The following is a 25,777-nucleotide window of genomic DNA, read 5'->3' as shown; positions in this document are numbered from 1 at the left end:
GACAAATAAAGCAGATACGACAAAAAGATAAACACTGGTATAACTCTCAGCTACGTAAAGAAATGCGGAAACGTGATCAATTACATAAACGATCAAGAAATAACATAACATTTTATCAAAGATATAATACACAAAGAAATAAGGTAAATAACATGGTTAAACATGATAAAGAGCATTTCTTTATAAATGCAAATGAATTGCTAAATACTGAAAATCAAAATCTAAAACGTATTAGAAATTAGTCATGATACTAATGGGCAAAGAAAATTTATCGTCAAATACCCCGCCTTTAATTAGCCTTGAAACAAACCAAATTGAATGTTACGACAAAGAAAAAAGCGAATATACTAAACAATTTCTTCTGTTCTATAAGAAGATATATTTACAAACGAACAGATCAAAATCTTGATGGAAATCTTCTAACTTATGCTAACTTATGAAGAAGTTAAAAATATTCTGGAAACATTACAAATCGGCAAGGCAGTGAGTTTTGATTTATTAGTCATCGTATGCTTGAATATACAGCAAATACTGTATGCAAACCCTTACGTACCATTTTTAATAGTCCACTACAAAAATCTGTTTATCCAACCACTTGGAAGTCGGCCATTAACATCGCGTTATATAAAAAAGGAGATAATCCAAATCCTTCTAATTATAGACCCATCTCACTTCTTAGTTGTGTTGGGAAAGTGTTTGAAAGTGTTATTTTTAAACAGATTCATAATCATCTATATGACAACCGACTGATTTACAAATACCAATTTGGATTCTTTCCTGATCATTCTACTGTTCCTCAGCTTTTAGAGATTTTTCCTAAAATATGTTTAGCTTTAGAAAACCGAGAAACGATGTGCGCATTTTTTTTTTGGTTGGGGGGGGACATTTCCAAGACATTTGATAAAGTTTGGCATTGAGGTTTACTTAAAAAAATTTCAAGCTTATGGCATTTCAGAAAAATTGTATAAATTGTTAAAAAATTATATCACAAATCGAAGACGAAGGGTAATGATAAAAAATGTCGTTTCTGATGGAGGTGTTATCAAAAGGGCGGGGTACCGCAAGGGTCTGTGTTGGGACCTTTATTATTCTTAATATACATAAACGATTAAATTGACGAACCGTAATAAACAGGGATCTTAACCGTGTTTTAGACTGATTAGACTGGTCTAAAAATTGGTTAGTTGATTTGAATCGTACAAAAACAGAAAGTATACTATTTACTACAAGAACTAATGTAAACAAACCCGAACTGAAATTTCATAATGTAAATATAAACTATGTTGATAATCACCGACATCGTGGCGTTTTTCTGTCTAGTAATTGTAAATGGAATTTTCATATTGAATCAATTATATACATGGTAATCAAAAAACTGTCTGTTTAAATTTACGTTAAATAAAGAACAATCTTGAAAAGATATATTTTTCGTATGTAAGACCAGTTTTAGAATATGGGTGTAAACTTTAGGATTGCTGTGGGCAAATGAATAAGTCAAAATTGGAACAAGTTAAAATTAATGCCACTAGGATAGCCACTTGATTGGCTAAATTTTGTAGTATTGAATCATTGTATTTTGAAATGGCTGGGAATCTTTGCAAGAGAGACGCAGAAATAGAAAACTTATAGCCTTCTATATAAAATTCGTAAAGGGGAGTCTCCTGCCTACTTAATAGATTGTCTTTATTTCGATCAAGTTGAAAATAACTACAACTTCAGAAATCAAAATGAATATAGGATACCGAATTCAAGGTTACAACTTTATTCAAACTCCTTTTTTTCTTCTACCATTAACTTATGAAATGGAACTCCAGTTCATATTTTCAAAAGGAATATCAAAATCACAGGAATATTATGGTTTGGGAAATAGATTCTTGATGTTGTATATACCCGTTTAAGACACAGGTGTAGTAATCTTAATGCAGATTTTTTCGGGTTCATTTGACCAATGATCCAAAATGCTTATGCTGATGAGTAATTGAGGATTCTATTCACCTTTGTTTTGGAATGCCTACTCTATAATCGTTTAAGACTTAATTAAAAAGAGAGTTTGTCTTTCCTTGAAAATAGAAACTCTTTTATTTGGTGACGATAACCTTGGAAAAGAATACAATAAACAAATTTTCAAATCTATACAATAATTAATAATGCAAACAAACTAGGCGTTTTTAATGAACTATTATAGCCAGCTGACATTGACTGGAATTTTCAGCCGGAAAAGGCACCTAACTGATGGATTTAACCAAAAGACTTGATTGAAAGTGTACCGGTCTCTATGAAATAGAACTGCAAGATTTCATAACATAAAAAGGAAGATTTTGTTGGAGCAAAAGAGTTATGGCCCTTGCATTTAAAGAATAAGAGGCCGAAAGAGAATGATAAATATACATTAACTTGAACTTTGTATCGATTTCTTTCATTTAAAATTATTATACTGTATCAAATATTAAATCACATTCCAAAGAGTTGCTTCCACATTGTTCAAATTTGAATATTTAAAACACTTGTCCTAACTGTTTAAGACTCTACATTGTATTTCAAGTTGCACTCTGTAAAGTACTACATTTTACTTTGTATCTATATAATACAAGCAGGGACTATTGAAAGGCTATCTACCTACATAGGTTTGCAAAATCACTTTAAGGAGGGAGGGTTTGTTAGACTTATTTGAATACTTGTAGGATTAAAGCCATATCATATACCTGACTGTGGTTTGGTAATGCAAGATGGAATTCACGATTTTTCTTCAGGTGCACTAAATTTTATATAACTTGCATTTATCCATGACGGCGAAATAAATATTGAACACATTCATTTTGATAACCATTTATTAACTCCTAGTCAAATCGTTACGGTACATCAATTGTTTATATTTTTGTATTTATCAGTTCTGTTAACCTGTTTTCAATTTAATCTGCTATTTCATGTCAATGTTGCCTTAAGAAAATTTTGAATCATATGCCAAGAATCTTCCTGCGCTGCTACATGCTCCTCCATTTTACCTCCCCAAACAATCATTTTCCCTGAAAAAAAGTTTTGTTGATTTAAATTATTAATATAGAAAATAACATCTATTTATATTATGAGGGTAAAAGACTATCTTCGGAAATTTTTTTTTTTGTTTTTTATTTGTTTCATTCACATGCAGCTATCAACCAATTATTCGGAATGTTAACGGTATTTATAGTAAGCATTATATGTATGTGATAGAAGGTTTTGTTTTATTAGTCCATTTTCCTGTTGACGGGGTGGAATAACCATATGATCATACGCCCGAAGGACGTAAATATTTAACGAATGTGCGAAATTTGTTCCATGTTCAAACGCTAAAAAACTTACAGAGCTAAACTTTAAAAAAAGATGAAGAAACGAGTTAGGTGAAAGCAAATTTATTGTAGGGCAGTTTAAAAGACTTGCTTCGGGGCAAGTACGTTGAACAACACACGCTTGACTGACAAAGTTTCGATTGAAATATGTGACCCGACCAGATCGATAAGGAATGATCAGTGTATCAAATGACAAAAGAAGTCTTAAGCAAAGATCAAAAGACATTCAATGAATGAATGAAACAAACCAAAGAGATTATGATATGAAGCACTGCAGAATGACGTATAACATGGTTCGATAAGATGACCTGTATTTGGATAACTTTTTACAATCAGTTTGTGTCGCTCGTTCTCTGGGTACAAATTATACAAAATCTTGGAAAACTTTGGATCAACGAACTGATCGTCCTCCCCGACAATGTATAGGACTTTCGCCGTAGTTTCCCATATCTGGAAGCAAGCACATAATATAGTTACACACACTTCATATCTTTTTAAATTTAATTGAAAGTATATATATAATTTTGTTAAATTTCACCTTAGTTGTATGAATAAAAATTACGAGAAAACAAATTTCAATGATAAAAAAGAAAGTTGAGGCAGGGTCCCCTGTTTTTATTTTCGTGCAGGCATCGACTGCAACGTAAGATCTTGGAATTAAAAAAAATAACAAAATGCAGTACAATGAGTTCTGTCATATTTAAATAATACATGCAAAGCATGTTGTCTCACTGAATGGGCTGACCTCAAACTGAGAGTATTTGTTATAAAGAAATTTGATCTGAAACAAGCTTTCCGATACGGAGGTTCTCTTTGACGAAATTAAAAAAAAAATCGCCCAAAGAGAATCTTTTATTGCCTAGTTTGGTGCTGTGACGTTACTAGCGCATTTAAATAATCCCAAATAAAATACTGCTTTAATTAAGAATCAATTCTGAGTCAATTCTGAGTCCTCTATATATTGAATCATAAGTAATATTTCTAATATTATAAACTTGTTATACGTTATAACCTAGTTTCGGTCAGTTTTTCTGTAAAATCGCAAACCAAGTTACTTCGTATAACCTGTATTCAACTCTCAATCATACCACATTTTGATATCACAATGTCAGCTTAACAGTAGTATTGAAATTGAATATTTTGCAAAAACAGCATGATAAAGTTATGCATTTTTACCTTCAAAACATGCTCTGGTTTGAATCTTTTTATAAATGCTGGAGAAACGTACATCCCACTCTCATCATATTTGTAATCAGTGGTATCCACCCTAAAAAAGTAGTTTGAAAATTTAACTTTTGTTTAAAAAGTTGGAATAGAAGAATTTGACTGGTCTCGAAACCCTTACTTCTACAATAAAATCATTCTAATTAAAATTAGACCTATCAATTGTTTCATTCAGTCACTGCATGTATGATCTAACAACACTCCATTGTACTTTCTGTTCAGATGACCTTTTCGGAATCCTGTTTTTTCCTTTGAATAACGCCGTCAAAATCATGACAGATGAATTTTGATTGGCTGATCAGGAAGGTCATCTGAGCAGAAATTAGAATGGAATGTTGTTAAAACTGAATGGAAAAACTGAGAGGTTTAATTTTAATTAGATTGACAATGGAAGTTGAACAAAATAAAAAAAAATTCTCGGGTAATTGGTCCTTTTATTATCAGCGCACAACAAATATTTATGTCAAATTATGAGAAACAAAATTAAAGTAAGTAAATCCCATCGAAAATTCAACTGTACCGTGCAGGTCCGGATGTCAAAAGAATAGGCCTGTAGCAGCGGTAAGCTTGTCGTGAAAGGCAACTAAATAGTGCTCAAGAACATAGCCGGGGGCTAGGCGTTCTGCCCCCAGAGCAACTGGGATGTGTGCCCAGGTGGTGGAAGGGGGTACCCCTGTCTGGGGTTGGCAGACTATGATACGGAAAACCTGACTGCAAACCATAGTGCACCGTGTTGTGAAAGATGCCACGTTCCTCGCACGTTAAAGAACCCTGCTGTGGTATTCGATAGGAGTAGGGACCTTTGCGCTCCGCCACAGGAGGCTAAATTGCCCGACCTTACCCATTCCTCCCTTTTTCTAGTGGCAATCAAAATTTGTCGACCCTATTACCCTTGTGTCCCTTCCCATTTTTCATTTCATCATTATTTTATGTTCATTTTATCATCCATTTCATGTTCATCGTCTAAATATAGTTGAAATATTGCTGCTCGGACGTTAAACTCCAACAATCAATCAATCAATCATAGAAATTCAACTTACAAAAAAGAATTAAGAAAGGCGATGGGATATACGGAAGAAACCATTTGATCGTGTATATAATGTATAAAAGTTGCAGAATAAAACAACTAAAGCTATCAATGGGGATCACGAATTTTACACTTTAAAAAAGGTTTATTGTGTAGAAATCCAGTAAATATTGTGTTAAAACGGAAATCAACATCGGCCAAATCGTTTGGAATTTAGCCGTTCTAGCAGCTTCATGGGTGTCCCAGATTATAAGGTAATTCCTAATCACTGTTGACAAACAAATTCAAACGGTTATTGAATAAAATACGAGATGCATTAACATATTTTAAGAAAGAGACATAAGCTCACGTTCACCGCCATGGTCATGCTATTAAAATCTCAAACAACTAAAAGACAATTTGAAAGTAAAAACGCCAGTGTTAGCGAGTATTTTTAGGTGGAGTATAGTCCATTTTTGAGTTTTATAAATCTTCGAAAAGATTCTTATAAAGTCATCTTTGGAAATAATTTAATTTTTCAACTGCATTTGGTTTTCTATAGTCCGTACGAATTCTGACAAATGTTTTCAAAATGTTTTTCGACAGACCTAAGAAATTCCCATTAGGCTTAATGCAATTTTGATTTTAAATATAAATATAGTTTTTTTTCTGCTTGAGTGTTGGAACAACTATTTGAATATTTGATGTAAATAAAAAAAAACAAAAAGCGATGTCGCCAGGCTTCATAACAAAGCTAGGTCCTGTAAGTAATTTGAATATCTATAGATATCAATGCAGGATTAAAAAGGATGTTTATGACGGTCAAATGTCACCTTTAGATATTCATATGAGTTGATGTCAATCTGAATATTCAAATAGCTCTTCCAATACTAGAGCATACAAAAATTATAAAAATGTATTAAAAACAATAAATTAACATTAAGCTTAATATGAAAATTTTTTGTTTGTCTGAAAACAGTTTCCAGGGTTCGCACGTACTATTGAAAATGATGTGCAGTAAAAACAAAAGTTAAAATATTTTGAAATTTTAAAGAAATTTTTTCGAAGATTCATAACTCAAAGGACTTTAAGAGCTCTTTTTTGTATGATGTATGATGGATTTAAATGGAATTCTAATTTTCATTCAATTGGTCTTAGTTTGATAAATTCATATGCCTAAATAAAGTATTTGTCTCAAAGGTAATATAAACATGTCTGGTCGAATGTATCTCTGTAAATGTGCGGCCTAGTGAGTAGAATCTTGTTTGGTAAATGCCACGTTTCAAGTCAAATTAATTGGTTTAGATTTTAACTAATCACAATCACATATTTATTAGAAATATCTGGATTTACATTGTATATGACTATATTTTAAATTCAATATTGTGACAATAAATGCATTTTCTACTTCTTCGTTAATGGCTCATTTTATTACTGTTTATTTTTTAAATTATTTTTGCTTGATTTTGATCACAATAGAAAATCACAATTCATTTGTTGGTGGTAAACATATTGTTCATAAATGCACACGTCCTTTAAGAACAATATGTATATAACTGCGAAAAAAAACCAGGCTTACCTAAGAAAATTTGTAAATGGTCCAAGTGGAGAGTAGGAACAGACAGGAGCTCCATTGATGGTTACCACTGACTTGATCTTTTAGAATACAAAAAATACCAATCATACAAATATTACAAATTTCGATATGCTATAAACCGTTTTCAAGGATAGATCTTTCATCAGCTGCATTAGACCAAATAGTTCAATATGATTTCAAGGAGTCACCTTTCATAAGCAGCAATATAAGTAAACACTTAGGAAATATTTATATGAAATAAAATTGTTATGACATAATGTCATTCTCTATAGAATAACCTTGCACAACTTGTGCTTTATTAGTCTTACTTTTGTGTTTTTCAGTTTGTAAGTTCAAATATTCCTAAACAATTTTTCATAGGAATATTTGTTTGTTGTGGGAACTAAATAAACTCAATTAATGATAATTTAGTTAGATGGTTCCAAAAGCAGAACCCTGACTGAAAATGACATTATAGTTAAGTTGATTAATCCTTATTACCATGCAATACTGCACAACATTTATGCATATAACTGTCGACATTTCATGAATGAATTTTGTCATAGTGATAAATATCAGACAACCGAGTGTATGGTAATTATTGCTTGTTGATGACTGCATGACTATTCCAGATAAATATTTTCGTTAGATGATGTATTTAGGTAATGTTTTGGTTAGATTTCAATCCAAATGTGTTAAGCGTTTGAAGTAATTAAAGTTTATGTACTAGGAGCTTTTTTCAAGTAGAATGTAAACAATATGACTTAGAATTTATGTTTTTCCATCGAAAACAAATGCTCTGACCAGCCTTTTTGTTATAGTGATATTTGATTAAACATCCAAAGAACTAATACCTGTGGACATTCGCAAGCCAGCATAAATGCTATTTCACCTCCTTTAGACACACCAACCATACCTATGCCAGTTTTATCCACCTTTTTAAGTCCACAAAACCATTTGACAGATTCCTAAATCAGATCTTAACATACATGAATAGTAAAGAGTAGCGATACTATATTACCATTTCCAAGGAAAATTTGGCATGTGCTAGTTTTGTAATTTGATGTTATCGTCAGACAAAGAAGATAATTATGATCGTTGCCAATATCTCCTTTACAGAACCCGACTTCATTGCGCCCATTATAAATGATTGTATTGAGTATAGGGAAATTACAGTAAGCTCAATTTGCTGCAAAGAAATATTTAGTACATGCATTTTCCCAAGGATCATATTGCATGGAGAAGAATGAATATACAGGCACAAACGAGTGGGTCTGAGCAAGTAAACAACCACTTGATTATGAAATGGAGGTAAATATATATATTGGTCAAGCCAGCATTGAAACATTTTTGAGTTTTATAAATCTTCGAAAAGATTCTTATAAAGTCATCTTTGGAAATAATTTAATTTTTCAACTGCATTTGGTTTTCTATAGTCCGTACGAATTCTGACAAATGTTTTCAAAATGTTTTTCGACAGACCTAAGAAATTCCCATTAGGCTTAATGCAATTTTGATTTTAAATATAAATATAGTTTTTTTTCTGCTTGAGTGTTGGAACAACTATTTGAATATTTGATGTAAATAAAAAAAAACAAAAAGCGATGTCGCCAGGCTTCATAACAAAGCTAGGTCCTGTAAGTAATTTGAATATCTATAGATATCAATGCAGGATTAAAAAGGATGTTTATGACGGTCAAATGTCACCTTTAGATATTCATATGAGTTGATGTCAATCTGAATATTCAAATAGCTCTTCCAATACTAGAGCATACAAAAATTATAAAAAATGTATTAAAAACAATAAATTAACATTAAGCTTAATATGAAAATTTTTTGTTTGTCTGAAAACAGTTTCCAGGGTTCGCACGTACTATTGAAAATGATGTGCAGTAAAAACAAAAGTTAAAATATTTTGAAATTTTAAAGAAATTTTTTCGAAGATTCATAACTCAAAGGACTTTAAGAGCTCTTTTTTGTATGATGTATGATGGATTTAAATGGAATTCTAATTTTCATTCAATTGGTCTTAGTTTGATAAATTCATATGCCTAAATAAAGTATTTGTCTCAAAGGTAATATAAACATGTCTGGTCGAATGTATCTCTGTAAATGTGCGGCCTAGTGAGTAGAATCTTGTTTGGTAAATGCCACGTTTCAAGTCAAATTAATTGGTTTAGATTTTAACTAATCACAATCACATATTTATTAGAAATATCTGGATTTACATTGTATATGACTATATTTTAAATTCAATATTGTGACAATAAATGCATTTTCTACTTCTTCGTTAATGGCTCATTTTATTACTGTTTATTTTTTAAATTATTTTTGCTTGATTTTGATCACAATAGAAAATCACAATTCATTTGTTGGTGGTAAACATATTGTTCATAAATGCACACGTCCTTTAAGAACAATATGTATATAACTGCGAAAAAAAACCAGGCTTACCTAAGAAAATTTGTAAATGGTCCAAGTGGAGAGTAGGAACAGACAGGAGCTCCATTGATGGTTACCACTGACTTGATCTTTTAGAATACAAAAAATACCAATCATACAAATATTACAAATTTCGATATGCTATAAACCGTTTTCAAGGATAGATCTTTCATCAGCTGCATTAGACCAAATAGTTCAATATGATTTCAAGGAGTCACCTTTCATAAGCAGCAATATAAGTAAACACTTAGGAAATATTTATATGAAATAAAATTGTTATGACATAATGTCATTCTCTATAGAATAACCTTGCACAACTTGTGCTTTATTAGTCTTACTTTTGTGTTTTTCAGTTTGTAAGTTCAAATATTCCTAAACAATTTTTCATAGGAATATTTGTTTGTTGTGGGAACTAAATAAACTCAATTAATGATAATTTAGTTAGATGGTTCCAAAAGCAGAACCCTGACTGAAAATGACATTATAGTTAAGTTGATTAATCCTTATTACCATGCAATACTGCACAACATTTATGCATATAACTGTCGACATTTCATGAATGAATTTTGTCATAGTGATAAATATCAGACAACCGAGTGTATGGTAATTATTGCTTGTTGATGACTGCATGACTATTCCAGATAAATATTTTCGTTAGATGATGTATTTAGGTAATGTTTTGGTTAGATTTCAATCCAAATGTGTTAAGCGTTTGAAGTAATTAAAGTTTATGTACTAGGAGCTTTTTTCAAGTAGAATGTAAACAATATGACTTAGAATTTATGTTTTTCCATCGAAAACAAATGCTCTGACCAGCCTTTTTGTTATAGTGATATTTGATTAAACATCCAAAGAACTAATACCTGTGGACATTCGCAAGCCAGCATAAATGCTATTTCACCTCCTTTAGACACACCAACCATACCTATGCCAGTTTTATCCACCTTTTTAAGTCCACAAAACCATTTGACAGATTCCTAAATCAGATCTTAACATACATGAATAGTAAAGAGTAGCGATACTATATTACCATTTCCAAGGAAAATTTGGCATGTGCTAGTTTTGTAATTTGATGTTATCGTCAGACAAAGAAGATAATTATGATCGTTGCCAATATCTCCTTTACAGAACCCGACTTCATTGCGCCCATTATAAATGATTGTATTGAGTATAGGGAAATTACAGTAAGCTCAATTTGCTGCAAAGAAATATTTAGTACATGCATTTTCCCAAGGATCATATTGCATGGAGAAGAATGAATATACAGGCACAAACGAGTGGGTCTGAGCAAGTAAACAACCACTTGATTATGAAATGGAGGTAAATATATATATTGGTCAAGCCAGCATTGAAAATGAAAAATAAAAACTTCTTGCTCCTCAGTTAATGAAATACGAAAATACAAATCAATATAAAACTTTGTATACAAACTTTCATTAGCATCATTTAAAAACTACAAAGGAAGATCGACATCCAAATAGAAATAGTCTACAAGAAGTACGTATAACCCAACAAATTATAATTGGAACGTAAATCCAGCACAAAGAAGGTTAACCATATTCAATACAAGAAGTAAAGCCTAGGTGTTTCAGAGGTTTTGATAATAATTATACTGTAATTTTCGATAAACAATCCATGATAAAATTCAAGTCAGAAAAGTCTGACGAAAGGGTCGGTGGATAACCTCTTTTTCCTTCTTCCTTGAAGCAAAATGCATGTATGAATAAAGATACGTTTCAACCGTCTAAAAACAATGTTTAAGAAAAAAAACGGGAGCCTGGAGTTCAAGCAATTAATATCAATTTTGTAAGTATTTGTATGAACCATTAAATAATTAAAATCTATATCTTTCAATTCTTTTGGCAAATCTTCCATGTTCAAATATGGGAGAGCATAAGTCACGAATCCTCTGGAAGCTAACATTGCTGCACGGAATTCTATCAGACTTCCAGCAGTACCAAACAAATCTATTACTCCTGGGAACGGCCCTGGTCCTACAGAGAAAGAAAAAAATGTTGCAACAAAATGAACTGGACAGTCAACATTCAGCTAAAATTCAGACAATAGTAATTCTCCTATTGTCGAACATTGGGAATATGACAATTTTGTTCACTTAATTTGAATCAATTTAGAAATTCAATCAAAATACATCTGCACCTGTTCAAAAATAAACTTACACTTGGCCCCGACTAAGTGCAAACTAATATAACGTTTTCTCAAGGGGAAACATATACCTGTTTGCTAATTTGCATACTAGTATTCATATTTGTATTTTAGCAAATTTGCACGTGTAAGCAAAGAGAAAGTGTTTTTAAGTCGCTAATATTGTTAGCAACCTCTTGCACTTGTAATTTAAGTACTTAATATTCGCATATGATTTACATAAATATGTCGTTATACGCCACGTAATGCTGCAGATACCCGCCATATTTACCGTCATAGTGTCATAGTTATAGCTTCATACGAGATAAAAGTATCATACACGTGTGTTCTACGTGTGTTTCTTACTTGAACGAGAACGGGAAGTTCACATGAAATGATCGGTTAGCTTTGAACATTACCCAGTTTCCGATTCAGGCACTGAGGCTCGTTACATGACTAAATAAGGTCATATACATTAGCCTGCCCTGATATTTATGAATAGTCATTGCCAGCTGCTTATTCTGGTTTCTAAACTGGTTCCCTGGTCAATATCATAGGCGACCAAAAGATCACTATAACGTACCTTTTTTTAAACATATCATAACATGTCCATGCGTGTTTTTGTTTGCATTAGGACGGGAAGTTTACATTAAAAGATAAAATGATCGATTTGCATTTAATTGATGTAATAATACCCAGTTTCCGATTCAAACACAGGCGTTCGTTACAATTGATTATATCAAGGTCATATATATTATAAGGACACCGATATCTATATACGGCCATTGCCAATTGTTTAAACTTGTTTTGGATGATTGAAAACATTCGGGTCATAACGGTAACGAAAGAGAACACCATAATAACAAGGGAACCAAAATTTTAGCGGAAGTCACCCGATTTCAAAGAATATCGCATTTATACCACTTCGACTATTTACAGTAAGCCAAAATCAGTGACATTGAATATTTGACGATTAACGACTTTGAAAACTTCAGCCTTTAATTTTTTTATGCATCTTTGAACTGGAATTTACTGAGTAGTTGTTTCATTTTTTACCGACCGGTGCGCCTGGTCCATGCTCCCAGTTTTTGATGGAGTTCGGGTTACTCATTTGCTTATGTTTCTTTGTGTTTGATATTTTGGTTATTTCATGTCCATTGTTGCGTGTATCTGTTCTCCCTGTCTGGTCTTTGTCCTTGAAGTGTATTATTTTAATTACCGTTTAAATCTTGGTTCCCTTGATTACCCATTAATGTTATTATATATCTCCTGACTAAATCATCTATGTTAACATGTATACATCGTTTATATATTAACTTCACACAAAAATAATCACTGTTTGTAATTCAGTCTTTTCATACATTAAAACCTGATATATTCTGGTCAGGTGGTGATGTAAGACGTGTCCTACATCCTGAATTTTTACAAACAAATACAAAATGTATTAACATGTTTTAACTTTTTTTACTTTTTTATCTAACTATAGCAAAATAATATATCTAAACTATTGTTCATGAGTTTTGGCTATATGACAAACATTTATTCATTATATCATTACTTGCCTACAGGGGTAAACATTGTTCCTCTCAGTTTTCCGTAGCGAATTTCTTCCCTTTGAACAGTTTTATCTAGGAACCATCGTTTTTTTTCAGCACACACAATTATTTTTGAGGTGGCATGATGACATTCATCCCATGTTATATGTCCATTAAAGACAGTAAAATTAACAATTTGTGGAGATGTTACGTCAAGCTTTATATACCTTTGTCCTCTACGATGCCCTGGATTCTGTATCATGGTAGTAAACAATCCCATACAGTTAACTCCTGCAATACCAAGTACTGTAAAGGCACGATTTTTTAAAAAGATTTACCAATTGACAAAATTAATTCAATGGATATGTTTAGTACAGTCAATAAAGTTACCCACTGGGTACATTTACAGTCTGGAATTGTAAGCATGCCCTGTCCCGTCAACAGCACCTTCCACATTGAAAGTGAGAAAAGTCCAGTCAGTGTCAGATTCAGTGATTTGTTAATCCAATATGACGTGAAATCTAACTGAAGATACCTTGTCTCATCTGTAAAATGGGAACTTCATATCGGCCAATCAAATTGTAACAAGAAAAGATTTTAGTAGCGGTGATATTAACAAAGGCTGAACATACCCCCTTAGAAGCTATATTGATAGTTTACCCTCTCTCTTCAAAGAAAGTTCATGAACACATCATAGGCACGACATTAACGGACCAACTGTGAAATGCATACTCTATAGGTTGTAGATGTTGGTATATTGTCACTAAGAAAGGGAAAGTTTACAATTCGATAGTCATAATTATCACGTTTGTCATGAAGTTTCGATTTCAAACGTCTTGTACTATCTTAGTATAATTTAAAATCTAAATATGAAGCAGAAACATGTTGTTAGTTGTCTAATCATTTCAAGTTCATTTGGGTAGATAAGATAAAAGTAATCATTGAACTCAATATTATTCAAAGATTATGTATTATCTATATATCTTTCTCTCAATGTATAGTCCAGATGACATCATTCCTAACCTCTCAAAAAACTGTCGTGGAACTGTCTGAAGAACAGATCTATTCTAGAGCCAGCTCTTCTGACAGTCTGACAGTTCTAGCAGAGCCGGCTCTTCTAGAGCGGGCTTTAGTGGTAGAATTATTTTGATAGAGCTGACTCAAGTAGTAGATAGTTATCGTAGAACAAGCTTTTCTGTCATCGTAGAGCAGGTTCTAAAAGAGCTGCATTTGTACTAGATTTGCAAAAGGGATAGAATTTAATTACATTAAATATTATTTTCAAAGGTTGTAACAATTTAGTTTCAATTTGATCACGTCGATAGCGGTGACATTTAAAAACGATTAAATACAATTATTTCATCCCGAGTGATCTAAATGAGTTTTTCAGTTTTCTGGACAAGATTTTTCTTTAAAAAAAATACCGCTTCAGATGTCGTCCGAGGAATACCCTCGTAAATATTTAGCGTTTCTTAACCAACATTGTATCAATCTCAAATTCTTTTAAAAAAATCAAAATACATGAGTGCATTTTATGCTTAGAAAACTTAAAGTTAATATATTCATATCTTCTATTTAGAAAAAAAAGTATAAAGAAGTGTCACAGTTTTAGCACAAATTTTTGATTTTTGGGTCAAAAGTATGCTACCGAACTAATACCTAGGGGAACTAAAACAGTAATAATTTACTTTTTATTCCCATATTTGACGGTTTCGAACAATCGGTCTTTAAAAATGCATTCATTTTATAGCATTTCATTAAGTATTGAGATTATCACAGAAAAGTCGTTTGCTCCAAGTCATCAATAATACAAAGAGTTGCTACATTTCTCTTTATCTGATACATAGTTTTTGAACATTTTATGATTAAAATTTACAAATATAGATCTTCTTACTTGGAAATTTTAAGCTGTTTCACAGTTTTAGCACTTATTATAGCTTTATATGTCAAACGTATTCTAACAAACTGAAACATAAAAGACAAACAAATAAACAAACAAGCAAAAAAACAAAAACCAAAAAAATTGAGGTTTTTTTTTAAAAAAAGGTAAGAGTTATAGCACTAGCAAATAGTAACAAAATAGATCTAAATGCACATTAATGTTACAGCCTTTCATCCGATTTTGAGGCTTTTGCAGGAAAGTAAAGTGCTCGCACTCATCAATGATACTCATAATTGCTATTATTTGAACATTTTATTGGTAATTTTCCATGTTTACATATTTAATCAGCGAAAAAAGAAATTTACATTTTTAGCACTTATTTCTTATTTTTGTGTCAAAAGTATGTTTAAAAGCTGATATACATGTAAAATGATAAAAAAAGAAGCGAACATTTACTTTTTTTCTCCATATTTGAAGTTTTTAAACTATGTTAGAGTTATCACATTAGCAAAAAGTAGCAAAAAATGTCTAAATGCATTCCTTTCTTAGTTAGAGGTTTAAATAAAAATAAGTGCTTGCAATCATTAACGATACTGAGAATTCCTATACTTCTCTTTGTTTGACATATTTTTCAAATATTTTATTGGTAATTTACCATTTTTACATATTTAACCAGCAAAAATTGAAGATATTTACAACTTTCAGCACTTATTTTTGCTTTTTATGTTAAAAATATCTTAACAAACTGAGCAAAGCAAAGAAACAGCGAAAATGGACTTTTTATCTCAATTATTTAAACAAATTTTGAGTTTCCACACAAGCAAAAGTAACAAAATAGGTCCAAATACAGGTCAAAACAATTTATCTAATTTTGAGGTTTTCGACGAAAATGTTTTGGTTGTCACATTGATCTAATTTGTACATAAGGTATGTCAGATTTAGTATAGACTATTATGAGTTCTTTTTATGCATCTTCGCTGTTAGAGGGACAGGCTTTTAGACCAAGGTTATAAGAAATACGTCTCCTCTGCCTTAAACAGATTGTTTAAAATAGTATGTTCCTGACTAACAGATTAGAGATGATGGGTTTTCACAATGTCACAAATTAATTGTCCGTAGCTTTTAATTATATATTATTATTTACATCTTGAACTTGACGCAACTACCCTAACAATGTTCAAGACATATTTTGAAGGTTGTGTTTTGGAATTACTTGATATTAATTTTAAGACTACCTGTATTACTGATTTTGATCGGTGACAATTTTATGCTGCCCGTTTGTGTTGAAATACACGAGAAATAATGAACCGTAATTTAGCGTTATAAAACCTGGTAATACCATCTTCCATATCAGGAATGTCTTTAAGACCATTGCAGGTGTTTAGGGTTTAAAGCGTCATATTGCCATTTGTAATACGAACGACTTTCCTTGCGACATTTATCAACATTTTTATCATATTGGTAATTTTGTTATTATCGTACATCTAGATCTATTAGTCTTTAATTTTTCATCAAATTAATAAAAAAAAATATGCCGGCTATAATAACGTTTTCCATCAATACATAGTGAAGGTTATTTCTTTCTAATGTAGAAGGCATTGCGATACATTTAGTGCCTTGGGAATTGATATTGCTTTCAACATTGATAATGTCATTGCCATCAGCTCAGGGCATTATCAAGGTTTTATGCGATATCTCTCCCGTGGGCTGTCAATTTATTATGATAATGCCTTTTAGATAAACTAAAGAATTTTAATGGTTTTATTATTCACGATTTATCTGATTTACTACTCCTTAATGGCACTTTTCTATTTACTGAAGCTGAAGATGATGTCATATAGTCATTTTTAGGTTCGATTTTATCATATAACAGTTGTGATAATATAAACTATTATATCAATCCATAAACTAAATCAAGTCATACCTTTATACGTTCCTCCGAATGACGGATATCTGTCGACTTTCACCAAACCGGCTCTATCTGCTATGAAGCAAGCCGATGAGGAAAACGAGTTTTTGCCTTCTGTCACAGATGCCATAACTGTAACTTTTTGTGTTTGACTCAAACCACTTATCGTTATTTTAAGTTTATCATCCACAAGTGGATATTCAAGATCGACATGAATCTTCGTTACATTGCGGCAAATGATGTAGTTTGTGTTGAACAGTTTAGAGTGATATGTAGGTTTAAAAAGTACTCTCATCATAATGAAACCTGACATATATAAAGAACAGAACTGTTCATATAAGTTATAAAAAACAAATGACATAACTATCCCAAATAGCTGATTTCATAATGAGGTCGTTACGTCAAGAACATAGAAAGGAAACTAATGTTTTCACGAAGCTTTAGTATGTTTTAAACAATTACATTAAAAAGTAAAATTCACTATTTTCATTTTTTTTACTTCACGATCTTAACAATTGTTGAGATTCAGTGGATGTTTTTGTATGTTTTGGGATAAGAATGTGGAAAAATCCAACAAGCTTTCTAGGAATAAGATATCAACATTACTTTCCTTTTCATTTCTCTCAAATAGTTGTCTATCCCCTTGTTACTAATTATTTAAACGACATATGTTTATCCTTTAAACGAAGCCCAAGCTTAAAGAAAGGAATTTCACAGATGGTATGTGTGACATTCTGAACGGACGGTCAGACGCATTTTTTGTTTTGTTTTGTTTTGTTTTTTGTTGTTTTGTTTTGTTTGTTTTGTTTGTTTTTTTTAACGCCGATTGCTTACATCCTTTGTATAAATAATGTGATTCATACTGGTATAATTTAGTTAGGGTATGGTTAAAAGTTAAGGGTCGAATAAGGGATTATATTGAACATAGACTTCTTTAAAGCTATACAAGTTTCAGTTAAATAGAACCTTGGCACCAAAATCATTCTTCATCATATCAGGGGCATCCGGTCATATAAAGCGACTGTGTCCCGATATGATAATAACTTATATTTTCGAACATTCAGTTCAGATTAAATCTATTATCATATCTTGCTTCTGATTCCATTTTTATGACTCATTTAAATGTTTAGCTTTTTTACTGTTTACAAAGAGACATTGTAGTTGTGCCATCGAACATTCTTGTTAGAGCTAATACATATAACAATATTAGCTGGATCATTTGCGTTATATAGCAGCAAATCCCTTCCTTTGGAATACATAATCAAATTTTTTACTAGTTTATCTTTTTTCCATATATTTGTTACAAAATATGGAAAAGAAATGGCATTAACCTGCTCATTTTTCTCTTTTGATAAATAATTAATGTCCTGATCTAGCCACAAGTTCAAATTTCAGCATTAATTTTCCCTTTTGAGGTAAGAAACTTAAAAATTCTTCATATATTCAGGAAAAGTATACAAATGTAGTTCAATTATTTGTTTGGTGCAAATTTAAAAAAAAAAGTCTAACCTTAATATAAACTAACGTGGTCTTCCGCAGCGAAATCAAGTCACATATTTATATCTGTTTTATCTAGATATTACAAATGACCTTATGACATATTTATCTGCTGATGCATAGGGGTGATAAGATATGCCAGACATTGCACATGTGTATGTATTTAAAATCGCCAGCGTCATCTTGCATTCGACTTATTACCAAAGACAGTTTTCCCATACAAGGTTTAAAGTATTTTAAAATAGTTTACATCATTATGAGAGCTATTACATACATCTATATGATTGTGTAAGATGACAGAAAACAATAGTATGTGTAATATGTTCGATCTGCTTTATGTACGTTATAATAATAAAATCCGTTTAAATGTAAATAAACGCAAGTTTATACTAAAGATGTTTCCTCGATAGTTGGTCAATAAAAAGAAATACTTTCATTTTGAAATAAAATAATAATAATAATAATAAAAACGTTGAAATTCCATTAAAAGATGTGGTTTATTTTTTCGTTTAAAAATGTGAGTTTTTTAATGAATACATTACTTGTTGATTGATTACAAATGTTTACTTGGTTTTTGGTGGTGGTATTATGCCAGAAACTTTACTATTTTATCAAGATAGAGAAAATAAAGTGACCTTCTAATCTTAATACCAACCTTTAAGAAACGAAAAACAAAGTTGACAGAAGAAAACAAGCGTAAACTGTGATGAACCGAAGATAAATGATTTTTTTTTAAATGCATTTTTTTTATTTTGCCGACCAATGCTATAAAAATTCCTCACAGTGTACAAGGTAATCCAACATTCCTTGCAGAAAATAAAACTATTTCTTGGCCGACGGGCAGTATAAAAGAGCAAATCGTCTTTTCCTACACGCTAGACAAATCTTACCTCTTGGTCGAGTTGGAAATAAGGAGAATGATTTTGTGAAATAGTATCAATCAGTCATGTCATCCGTTATTTAGTCATTATGGTAAAAACAAAAAGCTACGATGTTAAATCATTTTCATGTTTTTTTTAGAATTAGCTAGTTTGGTATGGAATCTAAGGTAAAGATTACTTTTGCAGAATGCTCACCGTCAAAAGCATTATTCAGTATTGATTTTTGGGAAATTTGTTATATTTTTTACAACTAATTATACAACAAAAAGCTTAACCGATAATAATTAACTGCCCAGCGCAATATTTGCAGCAACATATTCTGACACCCTCTTTCAGTTCCCAGAAGTGTGCTAAAAATAGTAACTGATCAAATGTACTGCCTTTATATAACAGATTATATATATGACAGAAATGCCAAATTAAAAGAATAATCGGAGTTAAAATTCTTAAATAAAAATCTACATCGTTTAGAAGTTAAGGACACACTCTCTGTGTGGATGAAAATTAGAGTGTTTTTTTTTAATTAGAAATCAATACTGAATCTACTGCCATTCTTATCTACACAGGTAATAAGTTAATATTAACATCGAGACTACAAGAATAAGGGAAACTCTGCAGAGAGGAATTGTAGACATTTAGAGCCTTCACTTGGTGAATTTCGCCTATCGTTTACCCCGATGGAGAACTTTTTGTCATAGATTTATTATGTATCCAAAAACCTTATTTCATGGTGTGTTTTATCATAAAACATTAATTTTTGTGAATAAATTCGACTTTAGATAATTTGTTCCAATGAATGCAATATTTATTCAAGAAAAACTAGGGTTTTCGAAACACTTCATGTGACAGTCTTGACTACTTGAAATTTGAAGTTAGCACTTGGCCTGGGTTTCATAAAATATCTAAACTAGAGGATTTCCTCAAGTCCTGTGTTTTTCCTCAAATTTTCAATTTTCAATTTAAAGTTATCTGATTGGTCAAAGTTTGAGTTGATGAAAGATTTGAGGATTTTTCATGAAACCGGACCATGGGCACTCTTTGACTATACAAGCTAGGAACCCCTCTTAATAGATACCGTGGTATTTCTAATTTTTCCTTATATAAATTATTACGAGGGATCGTTGTATAAAAAAATTTGTTTGTATTAGTTTCTCATATAGAAAAAAAAATTCTGTTTGAATTTGACTCATTAATGTCATGCCAAGGTAAGATAAGCTGCATAAAACTTGAGTCTGGCAGTGTTAATTTAATTCATAAGAGAATGTCATGGTGGTTATTTTCTTGGGTAATCTTAGCTTCAAACAAAATTCATCTATAGGGAATACTTTACCCACCTATCGATTAAATCACTCAATTGATTGATACCATCATACTCAGCAAACTTAATTTGCATGAAATAGTCATTTCAATACTGACATCGTGAAAAACAGTCATAACATTTTTTTTTATTTTTCGTTTTCTCAGGCTGGTGTAAAAAATACATTATGTAATATAAAGACCATCCCTTGATTTCGTATCAAATAGAGTAATGGTCAACTTCCCAATATGGATAATGTTGATCTGAAAAAAAGTCTGTATGAGTTGTCATGAGTCCTCCTGGGCTTTAGATAGTCAACCATATTTCCTCCCAAAGCAACTGTAGTGTATTGAACAAAACAATTGAATTTTAGCGGTGCCAAGTTGATTTATTAATGATCTTTATCCAGAGACTCTTATTTCATCGATAAAAACAATGTTTTTTTTCTGGTGTATTAACACGGTGTTTGGTTAACCTTGGTTCCCTTGATTACTCTTTTGCCTAAATAAATAAGCAAGAACTAACATCTGATTACCATAATCTCTGTCTCTTTCCTGTTTTGTGGTGATCTAGCAAAATATTTTGATAAAATACACCCCCGATGAATTAATACACATCGCTCTTGGTATACATAGGGGAAAGGAAAATTATGACACGTTGAACAAATCAGTTTTCATAGTGCAGATGGATACATTGTAACGATCCACGAGGTTATGATGACGATCATAAAACTTCTGTAGTGATGACTTCAATCTTGTAGCAACATAACCCTATTCCAAAGCCTAATTGTAAGAGTCTAGCTTGATATAAAAAGTCTGCGTAGTTACGGCAAGCTCTCTCATAACGTATGAGTTGTGATATGAAAACTCCATGCGCAGGCGCTGAAGGAATGCTACAACAGATGATAGGAAAGTTGACAATACTGAATGAAAAGTCATCATGTTTGACGTATAGTTTGGAAATAGTTTCCCATTACATTCGATCTTTAAGTGTAGGTTAAGATATGAGGCTGACGTCACAGTGTCTGTATATCCTTTTTCTCAAGTTCTTTGGGGTAGATACGATGTATCAAATTCCCGAAGCCAGGATTATTTAACAATAATACGTCATCTTTATAGCGGAAACTGAGATAAATGGATCTAGCTAAACGAAGTTCTGTTTTCGGATCACCTATGAAGTCAGCCTCATAAGAGTTATGGAATAGGTCAGGAGGAACAGGAGCACAATTTGTTCCAATTGGAATGCCGACCTGTTGTTGAAAATCGAGACCACCATACTGGATAAATATGCTGTCGATAAAAAATTCCTGCATTTTGAAAACATCTATCTAATGTTATGAATCGGGATTTTGACTGAGTATGGGGAATAAAAGTATAAAGAGTTGAAAAATCATAGGTTTTAAGTCCATTGTGTTCTGATAATAATCTTGAATTGAGGGTTTCTAGAAGACCTTTCGAATATTTCAGGATCCTCATTGAATTAATACCACTACGAGAGTAACAAGTGATGTGGTAGGCCTGGAGACCCTCTTTGACATCTGTGAGTATAGAAGTGAAAAATGTTAAAAAGTAGTTTTAATTTCAGATTTTGTACGGGATTGTTAAGGTACAAAGAAATGTATGTTGATAAATTACAGCAATGTAGCCCGAGATGTCCATTCACTGATTTATACGTAAAATACACCAATGCAATTATACTTCAGATATGGAATCGGACGTGTTCACTTAGGAAGAAAAGCATGGTTGCAAGATCGCGGACGGTTTCCTTGGCAGGTAAAAGGATGATCCATTCTTCGAACTTTTGAATTTACATTCAGGGTGAACGTATTAATTTTACCGATCGTATTGCTGGTATTTGTATTTGATAATTTATAAAATACTGTTAGTCCCCTTTTGAAAATAGTTTAAATTCTTTGTTTTACCTTATTACTTATCAATAAGGATACCAAGCGGAATGACAATTTTATTTTAAGAATCGCGTCTTATAAGATACTTTGTACAATCAACCAAAACAAAAATTCTGAAAAAAAAGTCTCTCTGAAAATTATATGAGAGTCGAATTTGAATTATTTAAATTTTCGTCCGAATAAATCGTAGCAGATATTGGTAGTATAAATAAATAATATAACACATTTTTATAGTTAAAAAGAAAAAAATGATCCTGAACTGAGTAACTGTACAAGACATGAGTTAACACCTGGCCACCGTTCTAATTACACCGAAACAAGTGGAGTAGATATATTGATTTAATAGTTTTAATACCATAAAATTCATTTTGCACTTTTATTTATTGATTTTGTACAATTTACATTTCGATTGTGGTGACCTTGATACATGTACACAAGCTGAAAATGCTTCATGGAAAAAGGATTTTGGAAAATTTCACAAATACAACAGCACAACACGCATCAAATCAACAAAGAAATATATTTTTTACATGTATACATGTCACTAGGAGTTTACAATTTAAAAATAAATCAAATGTGTGGTTGTTGTATGCAAAACGGTAAAGGAAAGCACACAATTTATAAATAAAACTTGATTTTTGTTCTGGTTGACCTTTTTTAAATAAATTTAATTATGTCGCCTTTACCTTTTGAATATGGCTACCTTTCACACAATTAAAAACAGACTATAGATTTTCTCCTTTGACCTTTTGTTGTGATAGCAATGAATTGCGTAGTGCATATACTCCCAGTTGTCCTACAAACTTTCAACTATATTTCATCTGTTATCAAACTAGGACAAGTGGGACGGCACCAAAGAATGACCATTTTTTATCAAATAATGTCTAAAACAATCTTTTCTTCGATCAGATGTCGATTTTGATACAATATATAGTTACTACTGGGAACATGCATGCATGTACATTGTTCGCGAATACACTAATTTTGAACCGCGTCACTGTCTTCATTTGAATTGTTGGTTTTAGTATCCGTAGAAATCTCCTTACTTTTCTACTTTGTGATTTATGTTTGTGTTGACCGTGGTACAAAAATGTGAAGCTTCAAAAAAGCTTGTGTAAGCATTAGGGATCTACCATTTGATTTTATGGGGAGCTATGATCATATCTAAAAGGGCAGAATTGAAATTTTCCAGAAATAATAAGGCAGAACAGCTGCTAAGAAAAAATATTTCATATTTTTCATTGTCCTAATGTTTCTTGTTATTATTTTTTTTTATCTATATTAAATAAGAAATTGCAAAAATTAAAAGGCATGATAGAAAATTTGATCCTATCCCCCTAAAAATCTAACGACTGGTCCCTTAGTGTATAGAAACAAATAGCATGCTATATAAAGATACTTTTGTTTGCAATAATTGTCGCATCGCCTTTTATTCCCTAATGCTATCCGGCTAAGTTGGAAATATTGTTTTAATATCAAGCGCAAATAAAGCTTGTGACTCTCTCCCGATCCTTATTTTAAATGTGGGAAAATCAAAAACTATTTTCTTTGTTTGCCTGGTATAAAAATCAAGGCTCTGGGTATTTTTCTAATGAAATGATTAAGAACAGTCCTATATATCTTACAATTATCATTCAAGACTGTCTTCTCTATCCAGAAAAAAATATGTATAATGCATGTGAATGTACAATGTACATATATAAAACATGTCCCTACGTTTATTCGACTTTGCAAAGTTTATATGCAAAATTTATGTTAAACCTTACGCATTTTTCCAAAATTTCGTTCGTATTTATTGTCACCTTTCTGAACATACGCGGAGAAAATTGTATACTCTGACCCTTAGTTACAAGATAAATTACTTCGCCGGTGCGCACGGTTCATGAGATACAAGGATGTACATTAAATTTTCAACGGTCATGTGTCAATAACTGTGCTCAATAGCCTTCTTGTAGTTTAAGTATTTGTCATGACAGTTCTAATCTAACATTGGTGCAAAGCAGGAGTCTGTCTGTCTGTCTGTCTGTCTGTCTGTCTGTGTTAAACACAAGAAACGCAAGTAATCTTGAAGATATAGTCACTCATGCAGTGCTACCATCTAGTTGGGGAAGTAACGATTAAAAATTATTTTATAATTGTCTCATCTCTGTAGATTCCGTTTTCAGCGGAACATACTCTTGACAAATCCGAATTTTATGTAAGTGTGCTTTTAATTTGTCAGTACTTGTTGAAAAAGCTTTTCAATGCGTAGGTAAAGGTACAAAAGCAAACATTCTTTACAGGAATAGGTACGTGACTTTACCAATGCGTGAATACCCTACGATTCTTTTTTCTTACATTTACGTCAGGCTGTTAAATGTAAACTTTATATCTTAATACCTCCTCAATTTGAAGCTTCAATGCTTAATTATACGCAGTCATTTATGCTACATAAAACATTTTTATGGCTCTATCCAAAATGATAAAAAAAAAAACATGCAATACTTTAACACTGTTATGTGGTAATGAAAATCATATGAACTATATACATGTAATATTGTGTTTTCTATAACCTAATCATCTAACATACCAATGAAAAAATAGATCCACACTAAAAAGAAGAGAAAAAATATCATACTTTATATCCGTCCCTAACCAGTTATCGCCACTTAATCTTATCATGTATGTCTAACGAATAGTGTAAAACATTTCACTAAGATGCAGCTGGTTTTTTTTAACATAAACAGGTTGAGTACGCATACAGCTTTTTTGATTTACTATTTTACCTATTTTACCACTTCAGAACAAAAAAAACCCAAAATGTTATATAGCTTTATTATTATTTTTATTATTTAAGAATTTCACATATCGATATATTGAAATAAACTATTAATAACCCTTAATTTTGAGAATGACTTCCATTTATTTATCCTGACCATTAAAATAAAGAGACTACGGACAAAGCTTCTTCGGTATCGTTTTCAGACCTTTAACTTGAAATTGCCGACAGTAATCATTTTAGTATAAGAATATATGTCATGTGGGACGATATAGATGTTAAAAGTATAGTGCAGTTGTATACCAGCTTGCCATGCATTATGGTTTTATATTTCTGATATGCTGCCTATGAGTTTTTTTCCCGATATCCAGATCTTATTGAAAAATATTTTATTTC

The 25,777-nt window shown here is 31.6% G+C and overlaps 1 protein-coding gene across 1 annotated transcript; it reads right to left on the bottom strand.

The window, feature by feature from the left end:
• Positions 1 to 2,829: 2,829 nt before the first annotated feature.
• LOC148597712 (acyl-coenzyme A amino acid N-acyltransferase 1-like) lies at positions 2,830 to 18,634 on the bottom strand. The gene is made up of 9 exons (XM_088561454.1): positions 18,552 to 18,634; positions 17,058 to 17,348; positions 13,279 to 13,542; positions 11,399 to 11,568; positions 10,438 to 10,551; positions 9,587 to 9,663; positions 4,503 to 4,593; positions 3,575 to 3,776; positions 2,830 to 3,023 (listed from the first exon to the last, which is right to left on the bottom strand). Exons 2-9 carry the CDS (start codon positions 17,338 to 17,340, stop codon positions 2,923 to 2,925), a joined length of 1,302 nt encoding a protein of 433 aa, XP_088417580.1. The 5' UTR covers positions 17,341 to 17,348; positions 18,552 to 18,634; the 3' UTR covers positions 2,830 to 2,922.
• Between the last annotated feature and the right edge of the window lie 7,143 nt (positions 18,635 to 25,777).

Source organism: Perna viridis, chromosome 14, assembly GCF_037379345.1.
Source record: "Perna viridis isolate PV_CMFRI_1.1 ecotype Kerala chromosome 14, ASM3737934v1, whole genome shotgun sequence".
Taxonomy (NCBI): Eukaryota; Metazoa; Mollusca; class Bivalvia; order Mytilida; family Mytilidae; genus Perna; species Perna viridis.
The sequence above is the reverse complement of the archived record's forward strand: the minus strand, read 5'-3'. Positions and strand labels throughout refer to the sequence as shown.